Here is a 26,896-nt window from a genome sequence, read left to right on the forward strand (position 1 = left end):
AATACAACAACCAACTACAAAAGGACTACTCTATAGTATGCATGTTGAAGTGTTAGTCTAGAGATACTGTACAGATTTAATTTAGCATGGTTCAAATCCAACCTAAATGCATTTTCTTGGTAAACCAAGCAAACCTACAGCTGAACTTGACATATGCACATCAATGGCCTTTTTACAGAAAAGAGCAGCTTTTGGCATTTTCTCAATAATCCCTTTTTTTATTCAAACTTTATAAAAACAAGTTTGCCTGAAAAAAACTAAAATTTGCATTCTACTTAAATTCAAGCTACTTGAATTAAAGAATGTTGCATCCTGTTTGCTACTGTTAAATTCAAAGAGTTAAGCTTACTATTTGAAGAAACTGATTTCCTTAAACCATTTTAAAAACTAATATTTAATGTGTGTGAAATTCCTTTTCTATTTGAGCCCCCACAAAAACAAAAACAAAAAATTATATATATATCAAATTCAACTTGAAATCTCGTCAAATAATTTGTGTAGCTGAGAATTAATATATAAATTGCACAAAACCACACTTTATTTTAAGGTCCGATTCTGGCTAAGCATTAACTGTGGCTTTTGCCTCAACAAATAGAATGTGAACTTTATAAGTAATAATAAACAACCAATAATAGGCATGCTAATAAGCAACTAGTAAGTGAGAATTGGTCCCTAAGCTAAAGTGCTACCAAACCATTAAAAAAAACGTTTAATTAAAATCTCTTAAAATCGCTCTAGCTAAGAATAGCAAGTACACATGCATGTACTAACATAATTAATGCAGTTGATTATCATTATGCTATAATGTGCACAGTCATTGTTTTTTAAATAAAGCATCATATAGTCTAATGTTCTGTGGCCCATCCTCAAGCTAACCACAGGCTCTACTCTTCACCACAATGTAAGCCACAAAAACAAACCCTTTGAAATCCCAACATAACAGATCATTAAACACTAACAGATCGCCTCCCCCTGTATCAATCTTGTGCAAAAGCACACAGAATAACACTTAATTTCAACATTTACTCTCTTTTAACAGACCGAAGCAAAGCATGCTGGGAAAATTGAATGTGCCGTAACTCATTAAGTTTGAGTTATGCTTAATATAGTCAGTTATTGAGGTCACTTTTCTCTATTAAGTACAATGAACTTTTAGTAGAATTAGAGTAAAATGAACATGACTGTTAAAGGCTTCATAATGAACCTTAATTTAAATTCGATTCTGAATTGAATTCTAATTAAAATGGTGCAAAACTCTAAATCGGAAGATATTTGTAGCATATAACATGTTATACATTAAAGTGCCTGTCTACATTATTTATGGCAGAGACAGGTTCCATGTTATTATGATGCAATGAGTAATCCAGAGATATTATTCACCATTTAGTTCTACCATATACACAACACAGTCTTTCAAAGTCTTGTGTGCTTTAAATTGTTCTGTGCATCTGTTTCCTCTTAAGTGGGGTTAAGGTTACACCTCACTTTAAAAAGAAGATGCTCTCAATGCATTTAAATTGTTAATGCCTCTTCACTTGTTAAGTCGGTCATCTTGTGTTGGGTTACACTACCAAAAAAAAAAAAAAAGAAGAAGCGTTCAGTGTGTTTCTGTTTGCGTGTATGACCTCTGCTAAAGTCCCTCTGCGAGTTTGCCAAGAAAAGCGTGGAGGTCACATTAAGAGTGGAAGAAGCGATCCAAATAAAACACACATAAATAACAACAGCAGTATTCTATCATTTAAGGACAGAAGAGCATTGGATCATGCTCTCACCTCAGCCATTCAGATTACTCTTCTGTGCTGTTAATCTCTGCATATCGACTGCTTCTAAACACATAAAAAAACTGAAACAAATGCCAGCATAATTCAGCTGTTTCCATATTAAAAGACTGTTTCGATTGTACCCACAGGAATATATATAAAGCTTGTGGTACATGAGAGACTGTCTCAGAGCTATGGGGATTCACATCACTCGTTGGATGCATAGATTACGTGGTTATTGCCAGAAAAATAATGCTTTTAACCAGCTAGAGATCTCAAGGCATACATTCAAGCCACTTTCATAACACCTAGAAGAACCACCATAATCTTGACCCTCCCTTGCATGGAAAATAGAAATGATGTTATTCGTGTCTTTTGTATTAGATTATACTATCAACCTGCAACTGGTAAATGGTAAATTCACCACATTTTGCAATTGAATTATAGATTAACTGACAAACAACTACATCATCAGGTACATTGGCTGTCAGGCATTAATTTACCAAAACATTAATTAATCAATTAAATCTGCTAATATAATTGACAGTGATATCTGTGTGCAACATTGAGCTGCCCAATCAATAACAGTGTCAAAAATAAAATAATAATTTTTAATTATATGCCTTTAATAATTAATCTAAAACATTTTGGTTGACCTGCCATATACTGACATCCCTATTTTCAATTCTCTGTCACACAAAAAAATTGTGATACACAGTATAAAGAAATGATACTCACCATATGGTGCAGAGCTGCTATGCTGACTTTAGTGGTTGCACATTGTAATATTTCCAGCATTTTTAATTGATGAGGCTCTTGGTTGCTGTCTTTGACCAGTTTGTAAGTGTCTAGCTAGCTAATCTATGTCCAAAAATAATTAAAATGGGAAAAAAATAAATATAATTTAATTTACTCTCATTTAGTTCAAAAACTTTATGACTTTCTTTCTCTTTGCAGAAAATGAGATACTAAAGATATAATGAGATTTATCTCTCTCTTTAAATCTCTCTATAAGTACTTAAAGTCATTGAGTGGGGTGCACTGAATTTTGTACCTCGCTGACACTCATTGTACAAGTTTAAACATTTTTGAAAATACAAGGAACAAAACAAGGGCGAGTAAATGATGACAGACTCAGTTTGAATCATTTTTGGGTGGACTATCCTTTTAAAACCACAATTGTCTAACAAGATAAGGACATCTTTATAGACAGTTATGGATATAATGGATAAATGTCAAATCAGCACACCAGCCTTAACTTCTTTAAAGTTTACATTTCAGAGGCTCTTTCTTGCAACCTAATTTGATTTGCAGTAAACTAAATTTACAACAACAAATAACCAAGACACACATTTAACACACACACACACACACACACACACACACACACATTTTTATGAGAAGCTCTCCAAAGATAGGAGGTCATCCAGACTCTGATTCCCCAGTATAATTTACATGTGCCTGATAAAATAAAAAGAACATCCAGCACTCAATCAATATAAAACAAAGCGTGAGGTAGTGACCTACCACTATCCTGGGATGGAGAAAACAATGACAGAAAGAAATATCTATCAAACTGTAGAGCTCATGATGGATGCACTAGAGTTTCAAGACAGCATTAACATTTATACATGCTCCAATAACAGATTTAACAGCACTATTCAATAAAACACCACCAAATCCCATAAACGTACAATATAGGCTATACATTATGGCATATTAGAGTCCTTTTATGAAGCACTGTCATCTAATATTCTTCTATCACATACCTCATGGGAGATTTTAGTTTTGTGCACTAGTAAATTCACAGAAGTCACTGTATTATTCACATAAATCAGGTAAAAATATGATGTCCGATGACCTCTTCACACTATGGATGATAACTATAACATTAAAGATAAGTCCACATTACAACTCTCACTATATTGTTACAGAGGAACGATATCCTTTGAACCAGAGCTGATGAATGATAAAAACAGTCACATATAAAGCTACAGATGACAAAACTGCAGCACGCACTTAAACATTGTTGTACTATGTTGTGTGGATGTTAATATAGTTACAATATCCTACAGTTCTCGGTGTGAACAGGTCTTAAATACTTCTTTAGCCAAACACAGTTAAACGAAACACTTCATTATGTTTAAGCTGTTAATCTGTGAGCACACAATTGAGTACAGAAAAGAGAAAGACAGAAGGTGAATACATGTTGTCACCTGGGCTACTAACAGCCAAGGAGAAAGAATTAGATCCACATTCAAGCACAGTTTAATGAGCTTGAAGGCAGTAGTCTACAGTTGCCCCATAACAGCAGGACAATAGCCCAGAAACAGTGCAGGCAACTTCCACATTATACACTCACAATGACTGTCCATGCCACTGTCAACATGAGACAAACGGCCCTACCCAGCTGACATTATTACAACTTCAGACGTAAAGAAAGAATGCGGAGAGAGAAAACACAGGAGAGCATGAACAAGAGGACAGGCTCACACAATGAGAAGAGATGCTAGGCTCTGAGATAATGAGACAAAGGGAGAGTGTGGCAACGGTTTCTGGGTGAGATTAGGAATTGTAATGGAGAGTGTTGGAAAAGAGATGAATTAAAAGAGGAGATCAGGAAAGGAGAGTGTTATTGAGGAATCAGAGGGTGTTAATAAGAGGCAGACGTGTGCGGACGAATGATTCACTCAGTAACAATGAAGTGCTCCAATGATCTGCAAACACTGCAACGCATACAAATATCCGTTATCAATTGTTAGTTGTCCCTCTGTCACCTAACACACACACACACACGCATACACACACACACACACACACACACACACACACACACACACACACACACACACACACACACACACATATTCTTGAGCAGAAAGGATGACCTTTGCACAAACATCATGTTTAGCTTGTCTGGATGAAGAATGTGTGTGTGTGTGTGTGTGTGTGTGTGTGTGTGTGTGTGTGTGTGTGTGTGTGTGTGTGTGTGTGTGTGTGTGTGAGTGTATGCGTATGCGTGTGCGTGTGCGTGTTCAGTCTCTGATTAGGACACTTTGCATCATTACAATTTGCTTCAAGTGTCCTGATTAAAATCTCATTCACTATTTAAAAGTGACAAATGAACTCATAGCTCAGGCTGTGTGTGTGTGTGTGTGTGTGTGTGTGTGTGTGTGTGTGTGTTTTGGTGCAGTGTTGTGCCGGGGGGATGCGGATGACCTTGTTAAATGCTGAGTGGGATTTTGTGATTGGTGATCGGTGATCATTAATGTCTGTTAATCTCACCTGACACAACACTTCAGGAACATTGATGCTGATTTAATCTGTCATACAGTCAACATCATGTGACTTTAAAGTCTGTCTAGATGTACATCTCTTTATATAAAGATATATAAAGATATATAATAAAATAAAAATCTATAATAAAAATATAATATAATATAATATAATATGGTTTTTACTCCTAAATGAACAATCTCTTCGCATGCTTGCATTACTTTGATCACAATATATTCCAGGTTTAAATGTGTCACTCAAAAAGTGAAAAGCTAAACTTTTCCCACTTTTCTGTGTTGATTGCATTTTAAAAATATATCCAGAGTGGCAGATCCCACAAAGAGCAAAAAAAACCAACCCTCAGCTGCACCATAAAAGGTGAAATATTAAATACTAGTACTTTCAGGATTTAATACTCAGTTCTTTTATTATATTAGTGCTGTTATTTATCATATAATTATTACTAAGTATTATATAAAATAAGGTTACACTTTATTTTAAGGTGTCCTTGTTACAGTGTAATTATACATTTAACTACTGAATAATATTAATTAATAACATGTTATACTTACTATAGGGTTAGGTGTAGGATTAGATTTTGGTTTAGGGTTATTGCATGTAATTATGCAAACTTTTATGCTAATACTATGTAACGTGTAACAAGGCACCTTAAAATTATATGTTATTAAATTATATTTTATTTTATATGTTATTATATTAGCGAAACTATATATCTATAATATCTATATTTACATACAGTACATTATTTTACTCCAGGACCTAAACATAAAAATGTGGACCAAATCTGATTTAAATTTTGGATATGATGTAAAAATGTCAATTTCACCCCTTGCATTGAAAAAAAGAAAGCCAGCACATCTTACCCCAACAGCTAATTATTCAATCAAGTCGAACTTTAGTTAACGGTCATCCCAAAACTGTAGCCTGAGAGATATAAGACAGAACAGGACAGAAATAGACAGTAGAAATAAAATGTAAAGATGATTAGAAGTTTGTGTAAGATACTCTCATTCAGAATCAGAGAAAGATAGGGAACTACAGAAGCAGACAGCACTCTATGAAGTTTGTACTAAGCAGCTCTCTCTCTAGTTTTGTGCTGACAGGCAAAAGTGTGCTTTTGAGGAGCCAACACTATATAAGTGCTCTTTCTCTGATCCTCTCCATCAAAAGGCAGGCAAAATCATCCAGTCACCGTTAGCATAACAAAAGCACAGGATGTGAGTTTTACTGCAGCAGCCCGAGCTATACAGTCTCCCCAAACTGAAAGAAAACATTTCTTACTTTACTGCCCCAAATATCACCAACCTCCACAATTTTTCATAGACGTAATTACCACTCGGCGTGAGGCACTTTGCCAGGGTACAGAACTATGGTTTGCATGGTGATTACTGTGATTTACTTGGGATACATACGTCATGAATATCCCACCCTAGTCATGCACATGGATCTAGTGTGGACTGGATCTAGTTCAGTATTTCCCAACCTTTCTTGTCTTAGGTATCCCAAAGTCCGAAATCAGAAAGGCTTAACCACACCCTCATCGGGATTATCATTGATATTATTAAAAATCACCATTATAAAATGCACATTGCTTTTTAATTTTATTTTCAGCATGCTTTGTAATGATTTTAACAAGCAAAATAGAAATCCCACTAAATCCCAAGTATTTCCCACAGCCCGCTTAAGTATCTAAAATAACTCTCTTATATATGGCACCCAGTGGTCTAGTCCATAATCTGGTGCAAAATCAGCCCAGGTCAGTCAGGTCTCACCTGTACTTCAACATAAGCAACATGAGCACAAATGCAAATATTCACAGGCAATTATTCAGATTGTTATTATCTCTGGTTGAAATATGCCATGGGGAGCTCACTGTTCTTTTTTAAAAATCTGCATTTAATGTTCCTTCAGGCCATGCAAAGTATTGTACTTTGCATTAAAAAATAACATTTCTTTTTTTAAAATACCCATTTGCTGGGTAATCCCTTCCCATCTTTTAACCAGAAAGCCAGAGGGGTCTCGAAGTCAAGTACATGCCACAGAATCACATTTATTCAAGCACTTTCTATACCTCATGTTTAAAATCATAAAGATTATAAATAACTAAACTTAACTTTTTCTCCTCTTTTCTGGATTTCGCTTCTACTTTAGATTGCATACTCATGTAGCTTATACCTAGTATTGTGACTCATAAGCTTAAAATGCTTTGGTCAGTCAAAAGCATCCGATAAATGAAAAATGTAAACAAATTTAGCAGTTGTCCACTTTATCAAACTCTACAGTCCTCTATGATGTCAAGGGCAAAAAAAAGTTAATGTTTACAAATTTCCAAATGTTACTAAAAATATGGAGGGGTAAAATTTTGTTTTATGCATAAAAAACACTTTTTTATGAAAAGCAGCTTTATACAGCTAACTTGGAAAAAAGACATAATGATCCCTCAGGAAAGATTAAGATACACAAAAACAGTTTGATGTGAGTGTGATTTTGTTATCCTGTGACTCCTACATGTTACCTGCATCTTCAATTGAATGATTTATTCAGACAGGGTAAATGTCTCATTTGGGGTTAATTATGTAAACATATGACCCCCGCACACACAAAGACACTCACAAACACATGGCTTCTAGTGGTGGGGTGGGGGGACACAAGGGAGCGAAAGCCGGGAAACTGCTCATCGTAAATGAGACTCTGACATTTTTATGTGCATGTGAAGGATCACAGTGTGTATCATGTTCATCTGGGATCATAAATTAACAGGTGTTGTCAAAAGCGGTACAGAGACATGCAGCGAAATGATCAGGATGATTACAAAGCGACGTGCAGCTCTGGGTCCCAGACAACATAAACTCACTATATCGACACACACTCTTCAGACTAGACGATAGTCAACCTTCAAAGTCTCAAGGATCACATTCACTCATACACACCATGATATACATTGGAAATATCCATTCTTAAAGGGACAGTTCACCCAAAAAATGTACTCATTTAATCACCCTCATGTCATTTTGAACAATGTTTCAATTGTTTTTATCCATACAGTGAAAATCAGTTGGGTTTAAAACAACATCGAACCTTCTTTTGTTTTCAACAGAAGAAAGCAAGCCATACAGAATTTCAAATTACATAAGGGTGAGTAAATGATTTGTTTTGCTTGTTAAATGTCATGCCAGCACCAACGAGAATCCAGACCTGATTTGCAGTGTTGGGAAAGTTCACTTTCTACATGAACTAGTTCAAAGTTCAATTCACAAATTTTAAAATGAACTAGTTCAGTTCATAGTTCAAACTACAAAATTTTGAACTAAAGTTCACAGTTCAAAAAATGAACTAGTTCATAGTTCTTTTTTTCCATACGTTGCTGCGAGCTATTATTTTTCAAAATTATTGCCAAAGCCCATATAGAATCACAGACAGCAATTATTTTATCAGTTTTAACAATGAAGCTATGCGTCAGATTTCATCTTCATTTCCAATTTTGAATCCTTATCCAACCAGGGTTTACATTAGCATTGAGGGGACAGCATTTCCCCATTGTTGCTTTAATGCTTTGTCTCCCATTCTCACCGACCTTGTCATAAACATCATAAAATTATTTTAAATGATCATACGCCTTCTTGCTACATGCTGCTCTCGTTTTTTTTTTTTTTTGATGACGCGTCACGCATGCGGCGGACGGCGGTGCGACACTGGTGGCTGGTGTTGCCAGATTGGGTGTTTTTCCGCTACATATTAAGACCCGTTCACGGTGTGTTTTAGCCGGGTTTTTGCCTGGAAGGCTCTATAGAAATCTGGCACCCTATTGAACGAAGTTAACCTGAGAGAGCGTGCCATTCACAGACACCAGAATGAACGAGTTCACAGTAACGTTCATCAGGCATTAATACAGCACGTTCAGTTCACGTTCGCCCAAAATATGAACGAGTTCATGAACTATCGTTCAATGAACGCGTTCAGGCACAACACTGCTGATTTGTTTCGATCAGTTCATACTTTCTGAACAGTCAACAATGGCACTTAACTGACTCTATATTTTATATGCCACCTAAACAGCTTTATTTTTGAACTCCTATGATCCCAGAGGTCTTTCAAAACCAATCATTCATCAGCAAACATGTCATAACTCAAAGAGATTGCTTCTTATGTCCATGTCAATCCTATTTGCTAATGCCACCCTCACTATTTGACCTCAACAGAAGTCAACAGACTTAGATTATAACAGAATTAAGCGAATTTTAAGCAAGACAGAAGGTTTGAAGACTGGTTTTAGAGAGTTTTGGGCAACTCACCGGGTCTTTTTTCTAGTTTTCTTCCTCGACTGCCACAAAGCCGGACTTTGGAGATGAGGATGAGGATCTGTTTCTGGCAGAGCGACTTGTTGCTCTTGGGGCAAGGCTTGCGTTTGGTGGAGATCTGTCGGTTGGCATGGGGGTCCTTGACTTCCCTGCGCTGCCGGATCAGTGAGCTGGCAAGGGCAGCCATTTTGCTGTGCCCCGCTCACCCGTAGGGCGCAGAGGGCGTCAGTGGGCCGCCCACCCGTCCGATCACCCAGGGCCACGGAGGACAGGAGCAGGAGACAGCAGATGTTTGGAGAACAGCGGGGTCTCCCACAATAACCAAGGGGAGAATGCGTCACAACTTGGTATGGAACAAAAAGGGGCTTGGTTTAAGAGGGGTAAGGGGGTGGGGCAAAACAATAAACTTTATTTGTTTCTTTGCCTATCAAAACAGTCCCTGGAATGCAGAATTCCTGGTGTTGTGATTCGGATGAATAGCAACTGTCGTTATTGGGATTGTTTGTCGTATTTCAGGTCTCGTTGCACAGCATACGGACCGGAAAAGTGGCAGCTGATGATCCATGGAAACGTACTGGAATTCTGGAAGATAAGTGAGCATCACAGCACCACCATACCCTCTATCCGACTCTATCCCTGAAGCCCTGGTCTCTCTCTTCCCTTCCACGGTTTAGTGTGGGATCGATCGTCAGAAATCACCCAGATCAGAAATCATTCTGCGAGTTCAGAAAAAAGGCATAAATTGTCCTATCGCTTTATCTGTACGGCTCCACATATCAGTGAGATCCTCCTATAACGGGATGCATGAAATGAACTAAAATACAGATCCTACTGGGAAAAGGAACAATTTCCTGAGACAATCTTAGAGAAACTCCATTACCTGATTCCGAAGTATCGCATCCATGACACTATGACTGCAAAAAAATAAAAAATAAAGACAGACATACTGAGTAAAAGTCAAGAACTGGTGTCGTCAACCCTGGACTTCATGTCTGTGGTTGATCAGATGGATAAGGATGAAAGGAATCGGAAGTTCTCTCCCTTCTGACATCCCTCTTTGCTCTCTCTCCCCAAGCTCCCGAAAGACTCTTAGTAAATTCCAAGGGCTTCCGCAGATAGAGGTGACATTCATGAACGAGTGAGAGCGCAGGAGAGCGGAGGGGAGCACCAAGCCTCCCCCAGACTCCCGTAAGGCAACCAGGCAGAGCACTGATGAACTCCTAGCTCTGTGTCCTTCACACCACTAGAGAGGAGAGGTGGGAGGGAGGGAGGCACGGATGGAGGGATGAAATGAAGGAATGTTAAGGATGGATGGTGCACATATCGGTTTGGCCGGCTTCACATGCTGTAAAGGTCCCGTTTGAAGAAGGTCCTCAGGAGCTGTCGGGTCTGTCCCAGTGCTCCTGTCTCCAGTTTTAGCCCAGTTTTTACTGCTTAAAGTATTCTTACCCCTGCAGACGTGTGTATCAAGGTCTCTTCAGCAAGGCACCTCTGAATCTGTGCGAGAATGTGGGAGTTTATGTGTGTGTGTGTGTGGATGAGAGTGATTGAGAGAGTGTGTGAATGTGTGACTCTCCGTCTTTTTTTTTTGCTCTCCCTCCTGTCCCCGCTCACAGTGAGTTACGGAGCCAACACTGGCAACATGCTTTGCTTTACTCCCTCGTTCTCTCTTTCCATCGCTTTGTAAACCCCTCTCCCCTTACCTTTTTTCTGCCCTCCCTCTCTGTCACTCAGAACCCTCCTTCTTTTCCGATCACTCAAAATCCCTCCTTCTCTTCATGTCCTCACACACACCCCTCTCATTTCTATATTCCCTCCCCCTCTTCTGTTCTCTCTTTCTCTTTTTCTCACTGGCTGCTGTTGTGGTCTGGAGCGTTAAAAAATTTAACCTGCCTCATGCTTCCTTAAAGCGACAGATGAGACAGAGAGACAGAGAGAGAGACAGAAAGAGGGAGGGAGGGTGAGAGAGTCCTTATTTACACTCTGTACGACACATTTAAACACACATGCCACTTAAAATAACAGTTACGAACACAATAATTTACTGATTACTGTATTGTGAACTCACACTAAGAGACAACTAAAAGTCTCACAGTTCTAAATAAAGAATTGAAAGACAATATTAATCTACAATATTAGTCTACAACAGGAGTTGGTGCCAAATCAGTTCTTGAATTTGAATTTGATTCGAAGATGCGAACAGGATGCAGAACAGTATTTTATATGTTAACTGTAAAGTAGTAGAATTAAAATGCAATATTCACTATTATAACTTTTCTTACATAGAAAAGCAAAACAGAAAGATAGATAGATAGATAGATAGATAGATAGACGGATGGACAGATAGATGGATAGATAGATAGACAGATAGATGTATTTTCTTAACACTGATGTATAGCATAAAGCAAGAAAAATGTATATTAAAAACGAATTCTTCTTGCCACCATCTGTCTTAAATGTCCCACATCTGTCTCTCAAAGGAGACTGAGGGAAGTCGTGGCCTAATGGTTAGAGAGTCGGACTCCCAATCAAAAGGTTGTGAGTTCGAGTCCCGGGCCGGCAGGAATTGTGGGTGGGGGGAGTGCATGTACAGTTCTCTCTCCACCCTCAATACCACGACTTAGGTGCCCTTGAGCAAGGCATCGAACCCCCAACTGCTCCCCGGGCGCCGCAGCATAAATGGCTGCCCACTGCTCCGGGTGTGTGCTCACAGTGTGTGTGTGTGTTCACTGCTCTGTGTGCATTTCGGATGGGTTAAATGCAGAGCACAAATTCTGAGTATGGGTCACCATACTTGGCTGAATGTCACTTCACTATTCACTATTCACTATTAAATGTTACCTGGAATACAAAATAAATTACTCACTTTATTTTTATGCCCCACCTCTATTACTCTCCCTTTTTCCACATTCAATTCATCACATTTCCCTTCATATTCATGTCTAAGCTGATAAAAACTAAATTCATTCAACTTAGACAGAAAACCATGAAATTGACTTGCGTCAGCAGCTTTTTACTGCTTTTTAAAGGACAGGAATGCTCTAAAAACACCCTTTAAAACCCACGCTGTGAATACTGATTTGAATACCTCTCTCTTCCTTTTCTCCTTCTGAGGCTCAGTTCAGTGGGGAAACATTGAGCTGGCTGAGCAGCAGCAGTATGCACACAGGTCCCTTCACCAGCAGCCTAATTCAAATGAGTGTTATAATAAGGTTTTATAACCCACAGCAAGTTTGAATTAGTCATGGCCTGTGACGCCTCTATTTGCGTGTTGCTCTGCCGCCAGCGCACTTATTGATGCACTGGAGGATTTTCTTTCTAGGCACAGAGTCAAAGCCATTTTAATCAGCAGAGTTATGACTATGACATCCAGTGGTGATGTTGAACAGAGACGAGTCGACTAAGACAAGCAAAACATCTGGGAAAGGACAAAGAAATTACCATGACCTGAACAGTTACACGTAGCAATTTCCTTATTGTCAAAACCACTAACATGATGTTACCAGGTTGTCCAGTCTGACAGAGATGATTATACTCAACTGAGAAACTGAGGGGAGCGTGTTTGTCAGGTTTTTGCGTTGTATCATCATCATCATCATAATCTCAAATATCAGCCAGATTTGTCAACATTTCTATAATATCCTTAAAACATTGAAATAAAATAAATGTTTCTGTAAGGGATTAAGTTTATATAAATATCAACTAATATCATTAGTTCAGTACAAAAACAATAGAAATCAATAGAACGTTATTACTGTTTTTGACCAAAACAAACATATGTTTGTGTGTGTGTCACCAAAAAGTTCCTGCTGCTGTCTTTGTGATGTCTTTGAGGAAATGTTGGGTCTTACTCGAGGGTAGGACATAACCGAACGTATTTCTTTTTTGGCAAATGTGAATGCTTTCATTTTAATAGTGCATGTCCAGTGAAGGATGGAGACTGCACTGGCAGAGAGGGCAGACCTCTTCCATTTTAATCAGTCTGTTAAAACACAGCACTAAACTCCTGCTGTTAAATGGACTCCACTTCTTGACTACAGTATATATCGTAGATTGCAAAAAGCATTATAAAGCAGTAAAACACAACCATTCATTAAAATTTTCATTTTCAAGCCTCTAATTCAGTCTGATAATTTACCAACAGACAGATATGCCCCGTTAAAACCACGGGATATGTCTACTTAGCAATTTTAGACATATGCATGAAACTGCATTGGGGCAGCTTGCATGTATCTTTGGTGCACTGTGATAAGTTTGGCAAATAATTCCCCATCAAGATGGCAGACAGAGCCACTAGAAATACTGCATTTAAATACTTTGAAAGAAAAAAAGAGGTAGGAAATATTTCCAACTAATAAAAAATGTTGACTGATCTAATTAGCATTTATATGTGTAATCCTTATGCATTTCGGCATATTGACAGAATCAATAACATAAAGGTATTCATGTACACAAAGGTTTAGAAACAAAATAATCTTTATTTATCATTTTATAAGCTCATAACCCAATTCCATTCATTTCTCATGAAATATAGCAATACATTTTAAAGTAATAGTTTACCCAAAAATGAAAATTTGCTGAAAAATTCACTTACTCTTATGACCTGCATCCAAAATGTAAATTTTGTCTTCTTGTTGGAACAGATTTGGAGAAATGTAGCATTACATCACTTTATTAATTGATATTTGGCAGTGAATGGGTACCGTCATAATGAGAGTCCAAACAGCTGATAAAAACATCACAATAATAAATGAGTCATTCACATAACTCCAGTCCATCAGTTAATGTCCTGAAAAGTGATAAGCTTTGTATTTATAATAAACAAATTGATTGTGAGTGGCTTTTTAAACTTTAAACTGTTGCTTCTAGTAAGTTGTTCATATATGTAAAATTCTTATGTTGTAGATTCTGTCAATAATTAACTTTTCAAAAATGTATGTGCGCTAAAACTACAATTTACATACGAATATCCAAGATTACTTGGAAAAATGCATTTCCACTAATACACATCGTTTAAAAAAGAAATGTAATTAAATGTGTGTTATAACTTTCAATTATGAATATCTATGATTACTAAAAATAGACAGAACTAAGATATGATGTAAACTGAACAAAATAAATTCAAAAAGTCTATGCTATTATGAAGAAAGTCTCTCCTCTCTCTTCATCTCTCTTGCTTGCTCAAACACACTAAAAGTCATCTGTATATCATGTAACGACTGGAACAGATTTAAGGGTTTAAAGATCTACTTTAGACGCAGACTGTGTCTGTCAGAGAGATTAAGGAGTGAATACTTCTGGGAAGTCTCAGTGGAACACGCCAAAGACCGCATCCAGGTTAATTTCTCCTCAAATGTATTCAACGAGCAAACGCTCCCTTGAGACGGTGACCATTGTGCCTAGGGAGAAACCCTCCTGATTAAGACATTATAAGTGTGTCCTTAGCTCAGAGTCACAAACCACACATATATGCACATAGAAACACACTCACACTATCTTCCCTGACTAAATGTAGCTTCAAGAAGATGGTATTAAGGCAGAAATTTAGTTCAGGAAAGTCCTAATTCATTCCAGGCATCACCCTCTCGATGGGAAGAGCATCAACTGTAATCTGCTCCTTAGGGACTTGAAAGGAAAGATTGGAGGGGAAAAACACAGAGCAGAAGCGGGGAAAGAATAAGAAGGAAGACAGTGCTGGGTTGAGGTAATTAACATAAATGCTTAATCTGTAAACATCTATGGGAGTGTAGAAAGACAGAGCAAGGTAGAACGAGAGAGAGGGAGAAAGTGCTGAGCCATTGAAGTCTGCAGTTTATTCTGAATGGATGACACACATCAGGAAGGTGGAGAAAATTGAGGGGAAAGGTGAGAGAAAGAAAGAGAAAAGAAAGGAGGCCTCAAGATGAATATATACACCGTTCAAAAGTTTGGGGTCATTAAAAATTAACGCATTAAACTGATCTTACGTGACAGTGAATATTTTTACAATTTTACAATTTCTTCTTAAGTAAATGCTGTTTATTTGAACTTTCTGTTCATCCAAAAGAATCCTGACAATAGTCGATGCCAAATGCATTAAGCAGCAACCGTTTTTAACATTCATGATAATACGTGTCTTGGGCATCAGAAAATCATATTAAAATGATTTCTGAAGCATAATGTGACACTAGAGTAATGGCTATGCCATAACAGGAATAAATTACATTTTAAACTAAACTATAATAGAAAATAGTTATTTTAAATTGTAATAACACTTTACAATTATTACTGTTTACTGCATTTTTTATCAAATAAATTCAGGTCTTAAAGGTATAGGTTGTAGGACCTGCCACTAGAAGGCGCACTACCAAAACAATAACAATCGTGTGGTTTGATAACGCTAAGAAGGAGCATGGAATGATGGGATTTGTTGTCTTCTACCACAATAATCGGGGCATACATAGCAAACGCTAGTTCAATGATTTGCGCAAGTAGATTACATACAAAGTCAATGCAAAGACGTGATCAGACGCAACTCGCGTGGGTCTAGAGACGCGATGCCCCGCGTTTGCCATTTATGCCCCATAATACTAATCTTGTTGATCGTTGTAATAGCATACGTTTTCTGTAAAGATACGAATCAAAACAATTCACCTGTCGAGTAAAACACAAGCGAGATCGGCATCTCTTTCTAGTTGAAGTTTGTCACGAAGATCTCTCCATCTAGAAAATGGAACATCTACATTGATCCTCGCTCTTTCTCTCCTCTTGTCCCAAACTCTTCTTGGGTCGTTTGGTTGGCCCGTACGCTTACGTTTACGGGAGCTGTCCTTGTCGACAGAACCAGCAGCAGACGGTAAACAGTAATTATGTTCCATAAGTAAGTAACACAATCCACCATAAAACGTGCAAGAAAAAGTTAATAAGGAACTGCTTGAAGCAAGCTAGTGGATTGCTGGACGCTAGACACTACTTCCACATTCGTCCACGACACTGTTGTCATGTGATTTCTACGTCAGTAAAGGCTGTAACAAAGGATAACTAATGTCATTGACAGGCGACTGCAATGCCCCGTGTCACTGTTTAGAATGGGAATTTTCTCACGATTTACAAGTAGTTGAAAACATTAGAGATATTGTTAGTAATCAGCTAGACAAAATATATAACACTATTGGTTTTTGGATATTTTACTGCAAATATCTTACAAATTGTACCTTTAATAGACTTCTTTGAAAAATGGCAGTGTAGATATTGAAGTCAAAAGAGCTTACTTTGTAACAAGGAGTGTTTGTTTTGCACGAATGGCATATATTCCGTTCTAAATGAATGTCTGAAAGAGCTCACAACACAAGAAGCAGCTGGATACCTCACTCTAGTCACAATCCTTCCGGTATAAAGAGGAGATACAGCAAGTTGTAGATAATGGTATAACTCAGTGGGAACACTGCTCTGATTGTTCTGTAGGAGGAAGGAGCCCTGGTGAGTTATATTTCAGATGGAGTAATGGCTCAGTAGCAGCTTCTGAGAAAGAAAAACCCATAAAACACAATACGTTTTCCTACACGAGCAAAGAGCTACAGGCAAAAGACACTAAACTATACAGTAGGCACACAGACAGCAGTGTTGGGAAGTAGCTACCCAGCAGGGGACATTCTCAGAACTTCGCCAAATGATCTGGCAAGGTTCTCTCAAATTTACAAATTAATGTTTTTGCACTAATATTAACAGAATGTTTGTGGCAAAGTTATCCAGTCTTTATAAGTATAAAACATGGGACCTTTTTTTATGTTAAACTTTTTTAACTACTTGTTTTAGAATGTTCAAAGATCACTCAAAAGTAAGATTCTCATGATGCTTGCAAAATGTTCCCTTATTTTTTGTCAGTTGGGTAATTAAAAGCTAATTTAGCTAATATGGAAATACTGCAGTTACTATACACAAAGAACATATTTTTTCATTCATTTGCACTATTTTTCCCCTATTCCATTGTTTTTCTATACGTTCATAAAATATATCCCGTCTCTTGCATAACAAGTTAAAGTTTAACTTTAAAAAAAATATGTCTTGAGGCCTTGTATTTTATTTTCTTTATTATTTTCTTCTCAATTCCACGTCCATTTCCAAAGCAAAAACACGTTCTGTATGAATGGCCACCTCAGAAGCTGTTCAGAAAACAAATCACTGACTCATATATAGCACTTGAAAGATTCATTTTAGTGAACTGGTTCATTCAGATGATACATGTAAATGAATGTGCTTAGAAAGCTGAGCTATACTATGCGTTTAAATTGAAGCTTGTAATGTAGCTCCCCCAAGACAGATACAAGAAGTATCTTTTCTCACTACACATCATCTTCAAGAAACTGTCAAGATGAAAAACATGTCAGAATAATCACAGTAGAACTGTCATTTAGATACAAGTTCATATGAGAGCTTCAGTGCATACACAACAATATACAGTAGTATCTGGTTTCTATCCCTTCTTCTGTTTCACATATTAAATTACACAAGTCTAGTAGTGACTTTTATTTTGTGACGTTATCTCGGCCAGTACAGAAGCTTCTGCTTCTCTCTCATTGTTTCACATTACAAGAACTGAATCCATTGAATAAAGATGAAAACGGCATTAAAGATTCACAAGGATGTACTAGTCCTCAATCCCGTTCAGTTCCTGACTGAGGTATCAGCACACACACACAGAAGAAAAGAGAGCAACTTCAGCCCTCTATGCACGGGAACACAGTCTCAAAGCACTGCAGGCACGGTTGGAGGTGCTGCATGTTCATGTGTTTGCATTGAGGGATGGGATGAGATGTGATGAGACATGAATTTGCACATGTGTTTGTGTGTGCTGGTGGATCTCCAGTGTGTTTATGCAGGACCCATGTCATGTACACTATGTCAGTACAGCAGCGACTAACTAGAGGAAGGTGGTTTTGCCTTAAGCTCTCTGCCTGCTTCTCACAGTTCTGCTCAGATCAATTCACTCTCTGCTGGTCCCTGCTGGAAATCAGTTTAACACCTGCAACAGTCTTTCATCAAGCCATACACGCCAGCCACTTATGATTACTTCTTAAAGTTATACTTAAAGAGTTGCTGCTTCTATACACAGAGTTAGTTAGTGAGTTTTAAACTTGGATCGTAGAGCAAATTGAGGGAGGAAAGAAATTGGAATGTGTAGAGGTGAGATACTGTATTATGTTTACAACACAAATTAGGTCTCTAAATTATGAACATGATCAACATTTTGCTTAAAGTCCAGTTGTGTCCTCTGAGGTTGGATTGATGGTTTATACTTTTTAGCTAGTAACCCATACATCATTTAAAAAAAAAAAAAATACCATACTCATATCAGGCTTTTGAGGAATGTTTATTCGTACATAACTCAGTTATCATTTTATTGCATTGCATTATATGTTTTGCAATACAATGTACAACTACAGTGCTTTGATAATAACAATAAGCATTAAAATATTATGAAACATATTATTTGGAGAAGCAGAGTGACAACTAATATTTGTATTCACTTTATGCAAATTGTCTGTTATACTGTTACAAAAGCTCACATTACAACCTATGATAATTTCATCTTGCTTTTTGGCTCTGTAAATCTATATAAAGCAATTGCATAAAATTGCATATTTTTGCTCAGTAAAATTTTTTTATGGTGTTTTTTAACCCTCCTTAATTATGAGCTTATCATATTCTCCTACATCACACTATATATGAGCCATAAACGTCTGTATGAAATACTGTATAATTCAAAAACACACATTCAGACTTTTTTTTACATAGATTTTCTTTTCATATTTTGTCTAAAGGTGCAAAATAAAGTGTTCCATAAACATATATATATATATATATAATAAAATATTATTTCAGATGTCAGGCTTTACAGGGTTATGAACTAATTCTAGCACATTTACTGAATGTGATATTATTACTGTTTATTTGTATTTTCCTTCATAAAGGAGATTATTGCAATTATTTTTATTCTCTCTCTTTACAGTTTGTATATATACGCACACTATATATAAAATTATAGTATTATTAATATTTTTAACCCCCACAGTGGTTTAGCAGATGCTTATATCCAAAGCCTCTTACAGTCCGTTTATTGCAAAAGTGATTTTGGGGTTAAGTGCTTTGGTCAAGGGCACAGTGGCAATAGTTCACAGTGTGTTCCTAACGAGACTCAGATGAGCAATCATCAGTCCACTATATATGCCACACTTTTGTCCAGGTTGAGTGATTTCTCTATCTTTGTCCCTGCCGCAAGCTGTAAAATCAAATCCCCAAACTAATAAGAATAGCTACATTAAATGCTGTCATAAGTACTAACCAAATCCCACCATAAAGACCTTGATGAGACTCAGAAAGCTGTGCTAGAATCTGGTTAGTATCAACACACGTACCACATGCAATCAAAATTGGACTTAGTTGATTCTACAAAATAAATAAATAAATACATTTAGAAGAGAAGTCATCAAATGTGACCGTGAGCAAGTGTGTGATTTGATTTTTTTGTGAGTGTCCAGTCTGTCTAGCCCGAGGCTAGTTATTAGCTGGCAGATAGCAGCACTGCTACATACTGTAATATAACATTTCAATCTCTGTTCACCCAGTAAATGAACTGATGAGAGTCATTGTGCAATGTATTACAGCTCTGTGAGCAGTACATCGCTCAATCCGGCACTCAGCCGTGGGGTGGAAAGAAGAGAAACATCCGCCTTTGCAGCCTGATGACAAACGGCAGGGGGATCATAAGAGCGCCGTCCTCTCCCAGTGTCCAGCTGCGTGTGCGTTTGTGTGATTTAGAGAGGTGACTCCAGCTGTTTCAGTATTTACTTAATGGGATAATACAGGGCCCATCTGTTGAGTTGTCTGTCAAAGTAACACTGATTTGAGTGTAAGAGCTAAACAGAACTCAGTTAAGACAGACAGAGAGAAGATATGGGTGATCAAAGAGAGGAGAAGAGACGGGAGGATGCTGATGGATATGTTCAGTTATAGATAAGAAAATAAACGGGGAAAATGAGGATGGCATTAAAGAGTTTTGTAACACTCTCCATAAATTTACCACAAAATCTTCATGCAGTAAGAGTGTTGAGAGTCTGTTTGTTTGTTGCAAATACAGTACAGTGACAAGTGGTTGGATTTAAATATTAAAAATATATTTTATATAAATTAAGTTTGTCCTGATTTATCATAAAATAAATATAATGATGCTGATATTGAAAATATTAACATTTAAAATAAATGTTTATACACTGTTTAGTTTTTTGACAGAGAGAAATTCATATTTTTTATTTAGCTTGGATGCATTAGATTCAAAGTGGCAATAAAGAAATTATAATATGATGTTACAAAAGAACATTTCAAATAAATTCTGTTCTTCTGAATTTTCCATTCATCAAAGAATCGGGGGAAAACAGATGGTATCATATACAGTATAAGCAGCATAACTATGTTCAGCTGCATTGATAACGTCTATGTAACCCTAGTTCCTCGAGGGAACGAGACGCTGCGTCAAACAATGATTTGGGGAATGCGCTTAGCGTGAGCGACTCTGAATATCGTGTGTAATCAGTCCAATGGAAGAGCATGACGTCACAGGCGGGGTGACGTAAGCGACCAGGAAGCTATAAAAGCACGTGCCGTGCAGCTGGCATCAGTTTCGAGTACCAGCAAGCGCCGGCAGGGGGTATGGCTCCGAGACGCAGCATCTCGTTCCCTCGAGGAACTAGGGTTACATACGTAACCTAGAGATGTTCCTGTTCAGGAACTCGAGCTGCGTCGAACAACGCTTTGGGGAACGAGTACCAACGCCACCAGACTACCAAACCCCTGCCTAGTGTGTATCCGAAGAGCACAGCTTAGGAACGAGAGGACAGAAGTGCCTGGAGTGACTGGCATGTCTAGGCCATAGAATTTAACAAACGTAGAAGGCGTGGACCACCCCGCAGGCATTGCAGATGTCCAGCATGGATACACCTGCTAGGAAGGCCTTGGAGGTCGCCATACCCCGAGTAGAGTGAGCCTTGGCTCCCCACAGCGGGGGACGACCAGAGGACTAATAGGTGGCGTTGATAGCCTCGACTATCCAACGACTAATAGTCTGCTTAGAAGCAGGAGAACCCTTCTTGGAGGGAACATAGCATACAAGCAAATGGTCAGTTTTTCTCCACAGGGCAGCTCTGTGGACGTATGCTTCCAGCGCTCGAACTGGACACATACAATTTAGCTTCACTTGGTCGGGCTCCCGAAAGGGAGGAGGACAGAAGGCCTGCAGCACTACAGGTCGTGGTGTAACAGAGGGAACCTTAGGAACATATCACGCTCGCGGGTATATGAACGCTTTGGTCATGCCAGGTACAAACTCAAGATAAGTGGGGGCCACAGAGAGGGCCTGAAGATCTCCTACTCTCCGCAGAGAGGTGATAGCCAACAGAAAGGAGGTTTTAAGCGTAAGATGTCTGTCTGAAATATCTTGAATGGGTTCAAATGGGGGTTTGCACATTGCCTCTAACACCCCAACCAAGTCCCACGGGGGAATACGGGACCGTACTGGAGGTCTCAGCCTCAGCGCACCGCAGAGGAAACATGTAACTAGGGGGTGTCTTCCCAAAGACTGGCCATCGAGAAGGGTGTGGTAGGCCGCAATGGCCGCCACGTAAACCTTCAGCGTGGAGGGGGTCAACCCTGCAGAGAGCCTGGCCTGTAGAAACTCCAGAACTGTACCAACTGGGCAGTTTGCTGGGTCTAGCTGGCGGTCTCTGCACCATGAGGTGAAGAGTTTCCACCTCAGGGCATACAGTTTCCTCGTTGAGGGAGCTCTGGATTGGAGCTCTCAACCTCGGTTGAGAGACCAGCTGCTAATAGTTGTGCCCCTTCAGGGGCCACACCCACAGCTTCCACAACTCCGGGCGAGGGTGAATTATCACTCCCTGCGCCTGTGAGAGTAGGTCTGTCCTGACCGGTATCTTCCATGGAGAGCCGTCGAGGCGCTAGACCAGGTCTGCGAACCATACTTGGCCCGGCCAGAATGGGGCTACTTATAACAGACGGACCCCGTCCCTGCGTACTCTCGCCAGAACTCCCGGGAGCAAAACAATAGGGGAAAGGTGTACAGACAAAGCCTCGGCCAGGTCTGTACCATAGGATGAACTAGAGAGAACCAAAGGGGACATTGTGATGTCTCCTGAGTCGCAAAAAGGTCTACTTGAGCTCTGCCAAACACTCTCCATATCTGCTTCACCACCTCTGGGTGAAGCCTCCATTCCCCGGGCCTCGGCCCCTGCCTCGACAGTATGTCTGCTCCCATATTTAGTTTCCCAGGAATATACACTGCTCTTAATGAGAGGAGTTTGCTCTGGGACCACACAAGGATCTGGTGCGCCAGCTTGTACAAGGGGCGCGAACGCAGATCTCCTTGGTGGTTTATGTAAGAGACCACCGATCTGTTGTCGGTGCGCACCAACACATGGTGACCCCTTAGGTCTGGGAGGAAGTGCCGCTGAGGATGGCGACCGCTCCACAGACCACGGGCAGGGTGGCCACTCATGACTGCACCCCAACCTGTGAGAGATGCGTCCGTTGCTAGTATTACACGGCGACAAGGAGCTCCTAGCACCGGTGCCCTGATTCAAGAACCAACGTTTCTTCCACATGTCTAAGGCACGGAGGCAGCGCCATGTGACCTTGATAGTGCGAAGTGGATTACCCCTCAGGGAAAATCCCTTGGTCTTGAGCCACCACTGTAGGGGTCTCATGTACAGCAGGCCAAGAGGTATCACGTTGGACGCAGCTGCCATCAGACCCAACAATCTCTGAAATAGTTTGACAGTAAGTGACTGGCCTTCTCTGACTCTCTCAACTGAGATGAGGATCGACTCGATACGAGCAGGGGACAATCGTGCCTGCATCGTGGTCGAATCCCATACTACGCCTAGATAGGTGGTTCTCTGAACCGGAGAAAGTACACTCTTCTTGGCGTTCAGTCTCAAACCCAGCTCCCCCATATGTGCGAGAACGACATCTCGATGCCGAGCCGCAACCTGCTATGACTGAGCTAAAATCAACCAATCGTCGATATAGTTGAGAATTCGGATGCCCTGCATGCGCAGGGGGACCAGAGCTGCGTCTACACATTTCGTGAACGTGCGGGGTGAGAGTGCAAGGCTGAAGGGAAGTACTTGATATTGGTAAACTTCACCCCCGAAAGCGAACCTCAGAAACTTCCTGTGTTGTGGAAGGATGGATATGTGGAAGTATGCATCTATGAGATCTATTGTGACAAACCAGATCTCGGACCTGATCTGAGCTACAACATGCTTGATTGTGAGCATTTTGAACATCAATCTCATAACTGAACGAATTAAGACCCTCAAGTCTATAATCGGACGCAAACCCCCATCCTTCTTTGGAACTATGAAATATCGGCTGTAAAATCCGGACTCTCTGTCTTGAGGGGGGACCACCTCGATGGCCTCCTTCTCTAATAGGGTTTTCACTTCCTGTTCCATAACCAGACCCTGCCTGGGGCCGACTATTGTCGAAATGACCCCGTTGAATATTGGCGGCGCAGAGCCGAACTGAATACGGTAGCCTTTTTCTACTGTGTGCAGGACCCATTCAGAGACATGTGGCAGTAGTTTCCACGCTGCTAAATAATCTACTAAGAGAATCAGTCTCTCAAGACTGACTCGATGGCCCAGATGCCCCGAGAGAGCGATGAGGGAGTAACTTATGGAATGCCGGCGCTTGTTTGCGGGCCTCCTGAAACCTGTCGACAACAGAATTGACTGCGCCGCCGAACAGGCCAGTCGGCTGGATCGGGGCGTCCATGAGGCAGACCCTGTCCCTCTCTTTCATATCAGACAGGGTCAACCATAAGTGCCTCTCCACGGCCACCATAGCTGCCATGGACCACCCAATCGCTCGGGCGGTCTCCTTAGTGGCGCGGAGGGAGAGATCAGCGGTCCTTCTTAGTTCTGAAATACCATGGGACTTGATCTCCTCTCCCTCATCTTTAAGCAAGTAAGCTTGGTACGCCTGTAACACCGCCATGGTGTGCAGACACGCACCAGCCTGACCTGCAGCCGCATACCCTTTGCCCACCAAAGCCGATGTTGTTCTGAGTGGCTTTGAGGGCAATGCCGGGGCCTTCAGAGACGATGCCGTGCCGGGGATAGATCGCAAGCGTCTGTTCCACCCGGGGCATCGCTCTATAGCAGTGCTCTCCCATCCCCCACCACGTTGCCGTTGTAGTCAGACGAGGGGATGTAGAGGCGGGCTTGACCGCCTTGGCAGAAGCGGGACCAGCACCACGGGGAACGCTGGCGAAGGCCCCCTCCTCGAAGAGGGCCCTACGGGAACGAAGCAGCCGCACCGACAAACGCTCACAGTGTGGACAGTCGGCCCCCTCGAGAGCCGACTCAGCGTGCTTCGTTCCCAGGCAAACCACGCACAAGCTGTGTGTATCCCCACCCATTATATATCGTGCGCAGGGAGGAACACACAACCTATAACGTGACTTGCTCTTCGGCATGACTTGGAGCTCTAATTGGACAGACAACAGTAAATAAGACTCACAAGACAAACAAGTGACATTCACACACAGAGCGCTTGCTGAAAGACGCGAAGCTGATGCCAGCTGCGCGGCACGTGCTTTTATAGCTTCCTGGGTCGCTTACGTCACCCCGCCTGTGACGTCATGCTCTTCTATTGGACTGATTACACACGATATTTAGAGTCGCTCACGCTAAGCGCGTTCCCCAAAGCGTTGTTCGACGCAGCTCGAGTTCCTGAAGAGGAACAAGAAATGCCCCATATATCACAGGAATAAATCATTTTAAATTATAATACAATTTCACAACATTACTGTTTTTATTGTATTTTTGATCTAATAAATGCAAGTTTTCACAAGAAGCTAAAAAACAGAGAAAAAAACTTACCAACCTCAAGTTTTGTATTACTCCTAATATATGCGTAATTTAACTACTTAGCCACAGTGTGTGTGTGTGTGTGTGTGTGTGTGAAGTTTTAGTGTAGCCAAACAGCATTTGTTTGTGTGTGTGTGCAAAACAGAGTGAGGTTCAGATGGGCTTTTCTCCCTTATCTCTTTGTGTACATGATTTGTGCCACTATAATGGAGAGAACCACAGTTGGTCTGCAAATTAGTTTTTTCCCAGTAGATCAAAGTGCTTATGAAAGTTGTCCTTCTGCGAAACTCTGCAATGTGATTGAGGGACACGAGAGAGAGAGAGATGGATTGTTTTTCTCTCACTTGTTCGCTTTGAGCATTTTTCATCTCGTTGCCAAATTTCCAGCCTCAATAAGAGCCGTTTAAAATTTTGATTTATTTCTTTATTTTTAATTGAAGTGTTCGAGAGTGTAACATAAATGCTTAATTTGGTCAGAGGATTAACAGGCAGAGGCTATTTTTTTGTATAATTAAAAAGGCCTGCTGTTATAGAAACATTTTCTAACCATGAGATGAAAGGATCGTGATGAGGAGTGCAGACATAAATAGATTACATGGAAAGAGAAAGAGATGTTGGGGAGGGAGGTGCATCGGAGAGATGGATAATTCAATAGAAATGGAGAACATGGTGACCCAAGGATAACCCTAGTTCAACTTTGCCAATTGAACAGGCTAATTTGTGTATCTATGTGCATGTATGGAGCTTTAGTCATGGCTGACCAGAAGTTTCTTGCAGTCCATCACTGTAACAGGAAGGTCAAGTCTCATAAAAGTACATGCTGATGGAGTCAACCATCCCATTATCACAATTTGGATTAAAGGCTTAGCAGAAGTGTTATTCAGGCGATTTCTAAAATCCATCTAAGGTCTGATAATGTAATTGCCTCTTCCAGTCCACTGAGGAGCAAATCATGTCTTGTTATTGCCCAAAAAAGCAGCCCGCTCAGCTGTGTGTGAATGTGTGGCTCAGGTTTTGTGGGGACCAAATGTCCTCGCATGGATAGCAAAACCCGTAATCACCTACATTGTGGGAAGCATCCAATAGTTCGCAAGGAAAATGGCTTAAGAAGGATACTAAATGTCTTAAATGAATATAGCACACAATGCCAATTCTATTTACTCACTCTCATGTCCTTCCAAATATTTATTCTCTAAAACAAAAGAAGCTGCTACTTTTTTTTCAGTGATGTCCAATGCTATTTTAGAACCAACTGACTTTCATTGTATGAACAAAAATTCATTGTATTGGGTTCTTCAATATATCCATTTTAATACAGTTTCCAATATTCCTTTGTATGGTCCTTCAAAATAGCTTCTTTGGTATGCTTTAGGAAAAATAAAGAGTGACATGTTTGGAAAGACATTAAGGTGAGTTAATGATGACAGACAATTCATATTTTATTTGGTTTGTTTAGGTACCCCCTTGTATACATATGGTACAAACTTTTATATGAAACCATCTGTTTTTCCAGAATTATTTGATGCATGGAAAGAATTTCAGAATTTATTTGAAATGGAAATCTTTTGTAGCATTATAATTTCTTTAATGTCACATTTGACTTTCATGCATCCAAGCG

The 26,896-nt window shown here is 39.8% G+C and overlaps 1 protein-coding gene across 1 annotated transcript in view; it reads right to left on the bottom strand.

The window, feature by feature from the left end:
• The window catches only part of LOC132116239 (fibroblast growth factor 11-like), a 52,247-nt gene extending 41,224 nt beyond the window's left edge, over nucleotides 1-11,023 (bottom strand). Inside the window, exon 1 of the mRNA XM_059524971.1 lies at nucleotides 9,350-11,023. Within this exon, the coding sequence (XP_059380954.1) occupies nucleotides 9,350-9,542 (193 nt within the window). The 5' untranslated portion in view covers nucleotides 9,543-11,023. The remainder of the gene's footprint in view (nucleotides 1-9,349) is intronic.
• Between the last annotated feature and the right edge of the window lie 15,873 nt (nucleotides 11,024-26,896).

The sequence above is a fragment of the Carassius carassius genome, chromosome 3 (genome assembly GCF_963082965.1).
Source record: "Carassius carassius chromosome 3, fCarCar2.1, whole genome shotgun sequence".
Taxonomy (NCBI): domain Eukaryota; kingdom Metazoa; phylum Chordata; class Actinopteri; order Cypriniformes; family Cyprinidae; genus Carassius; species Carassius carassius.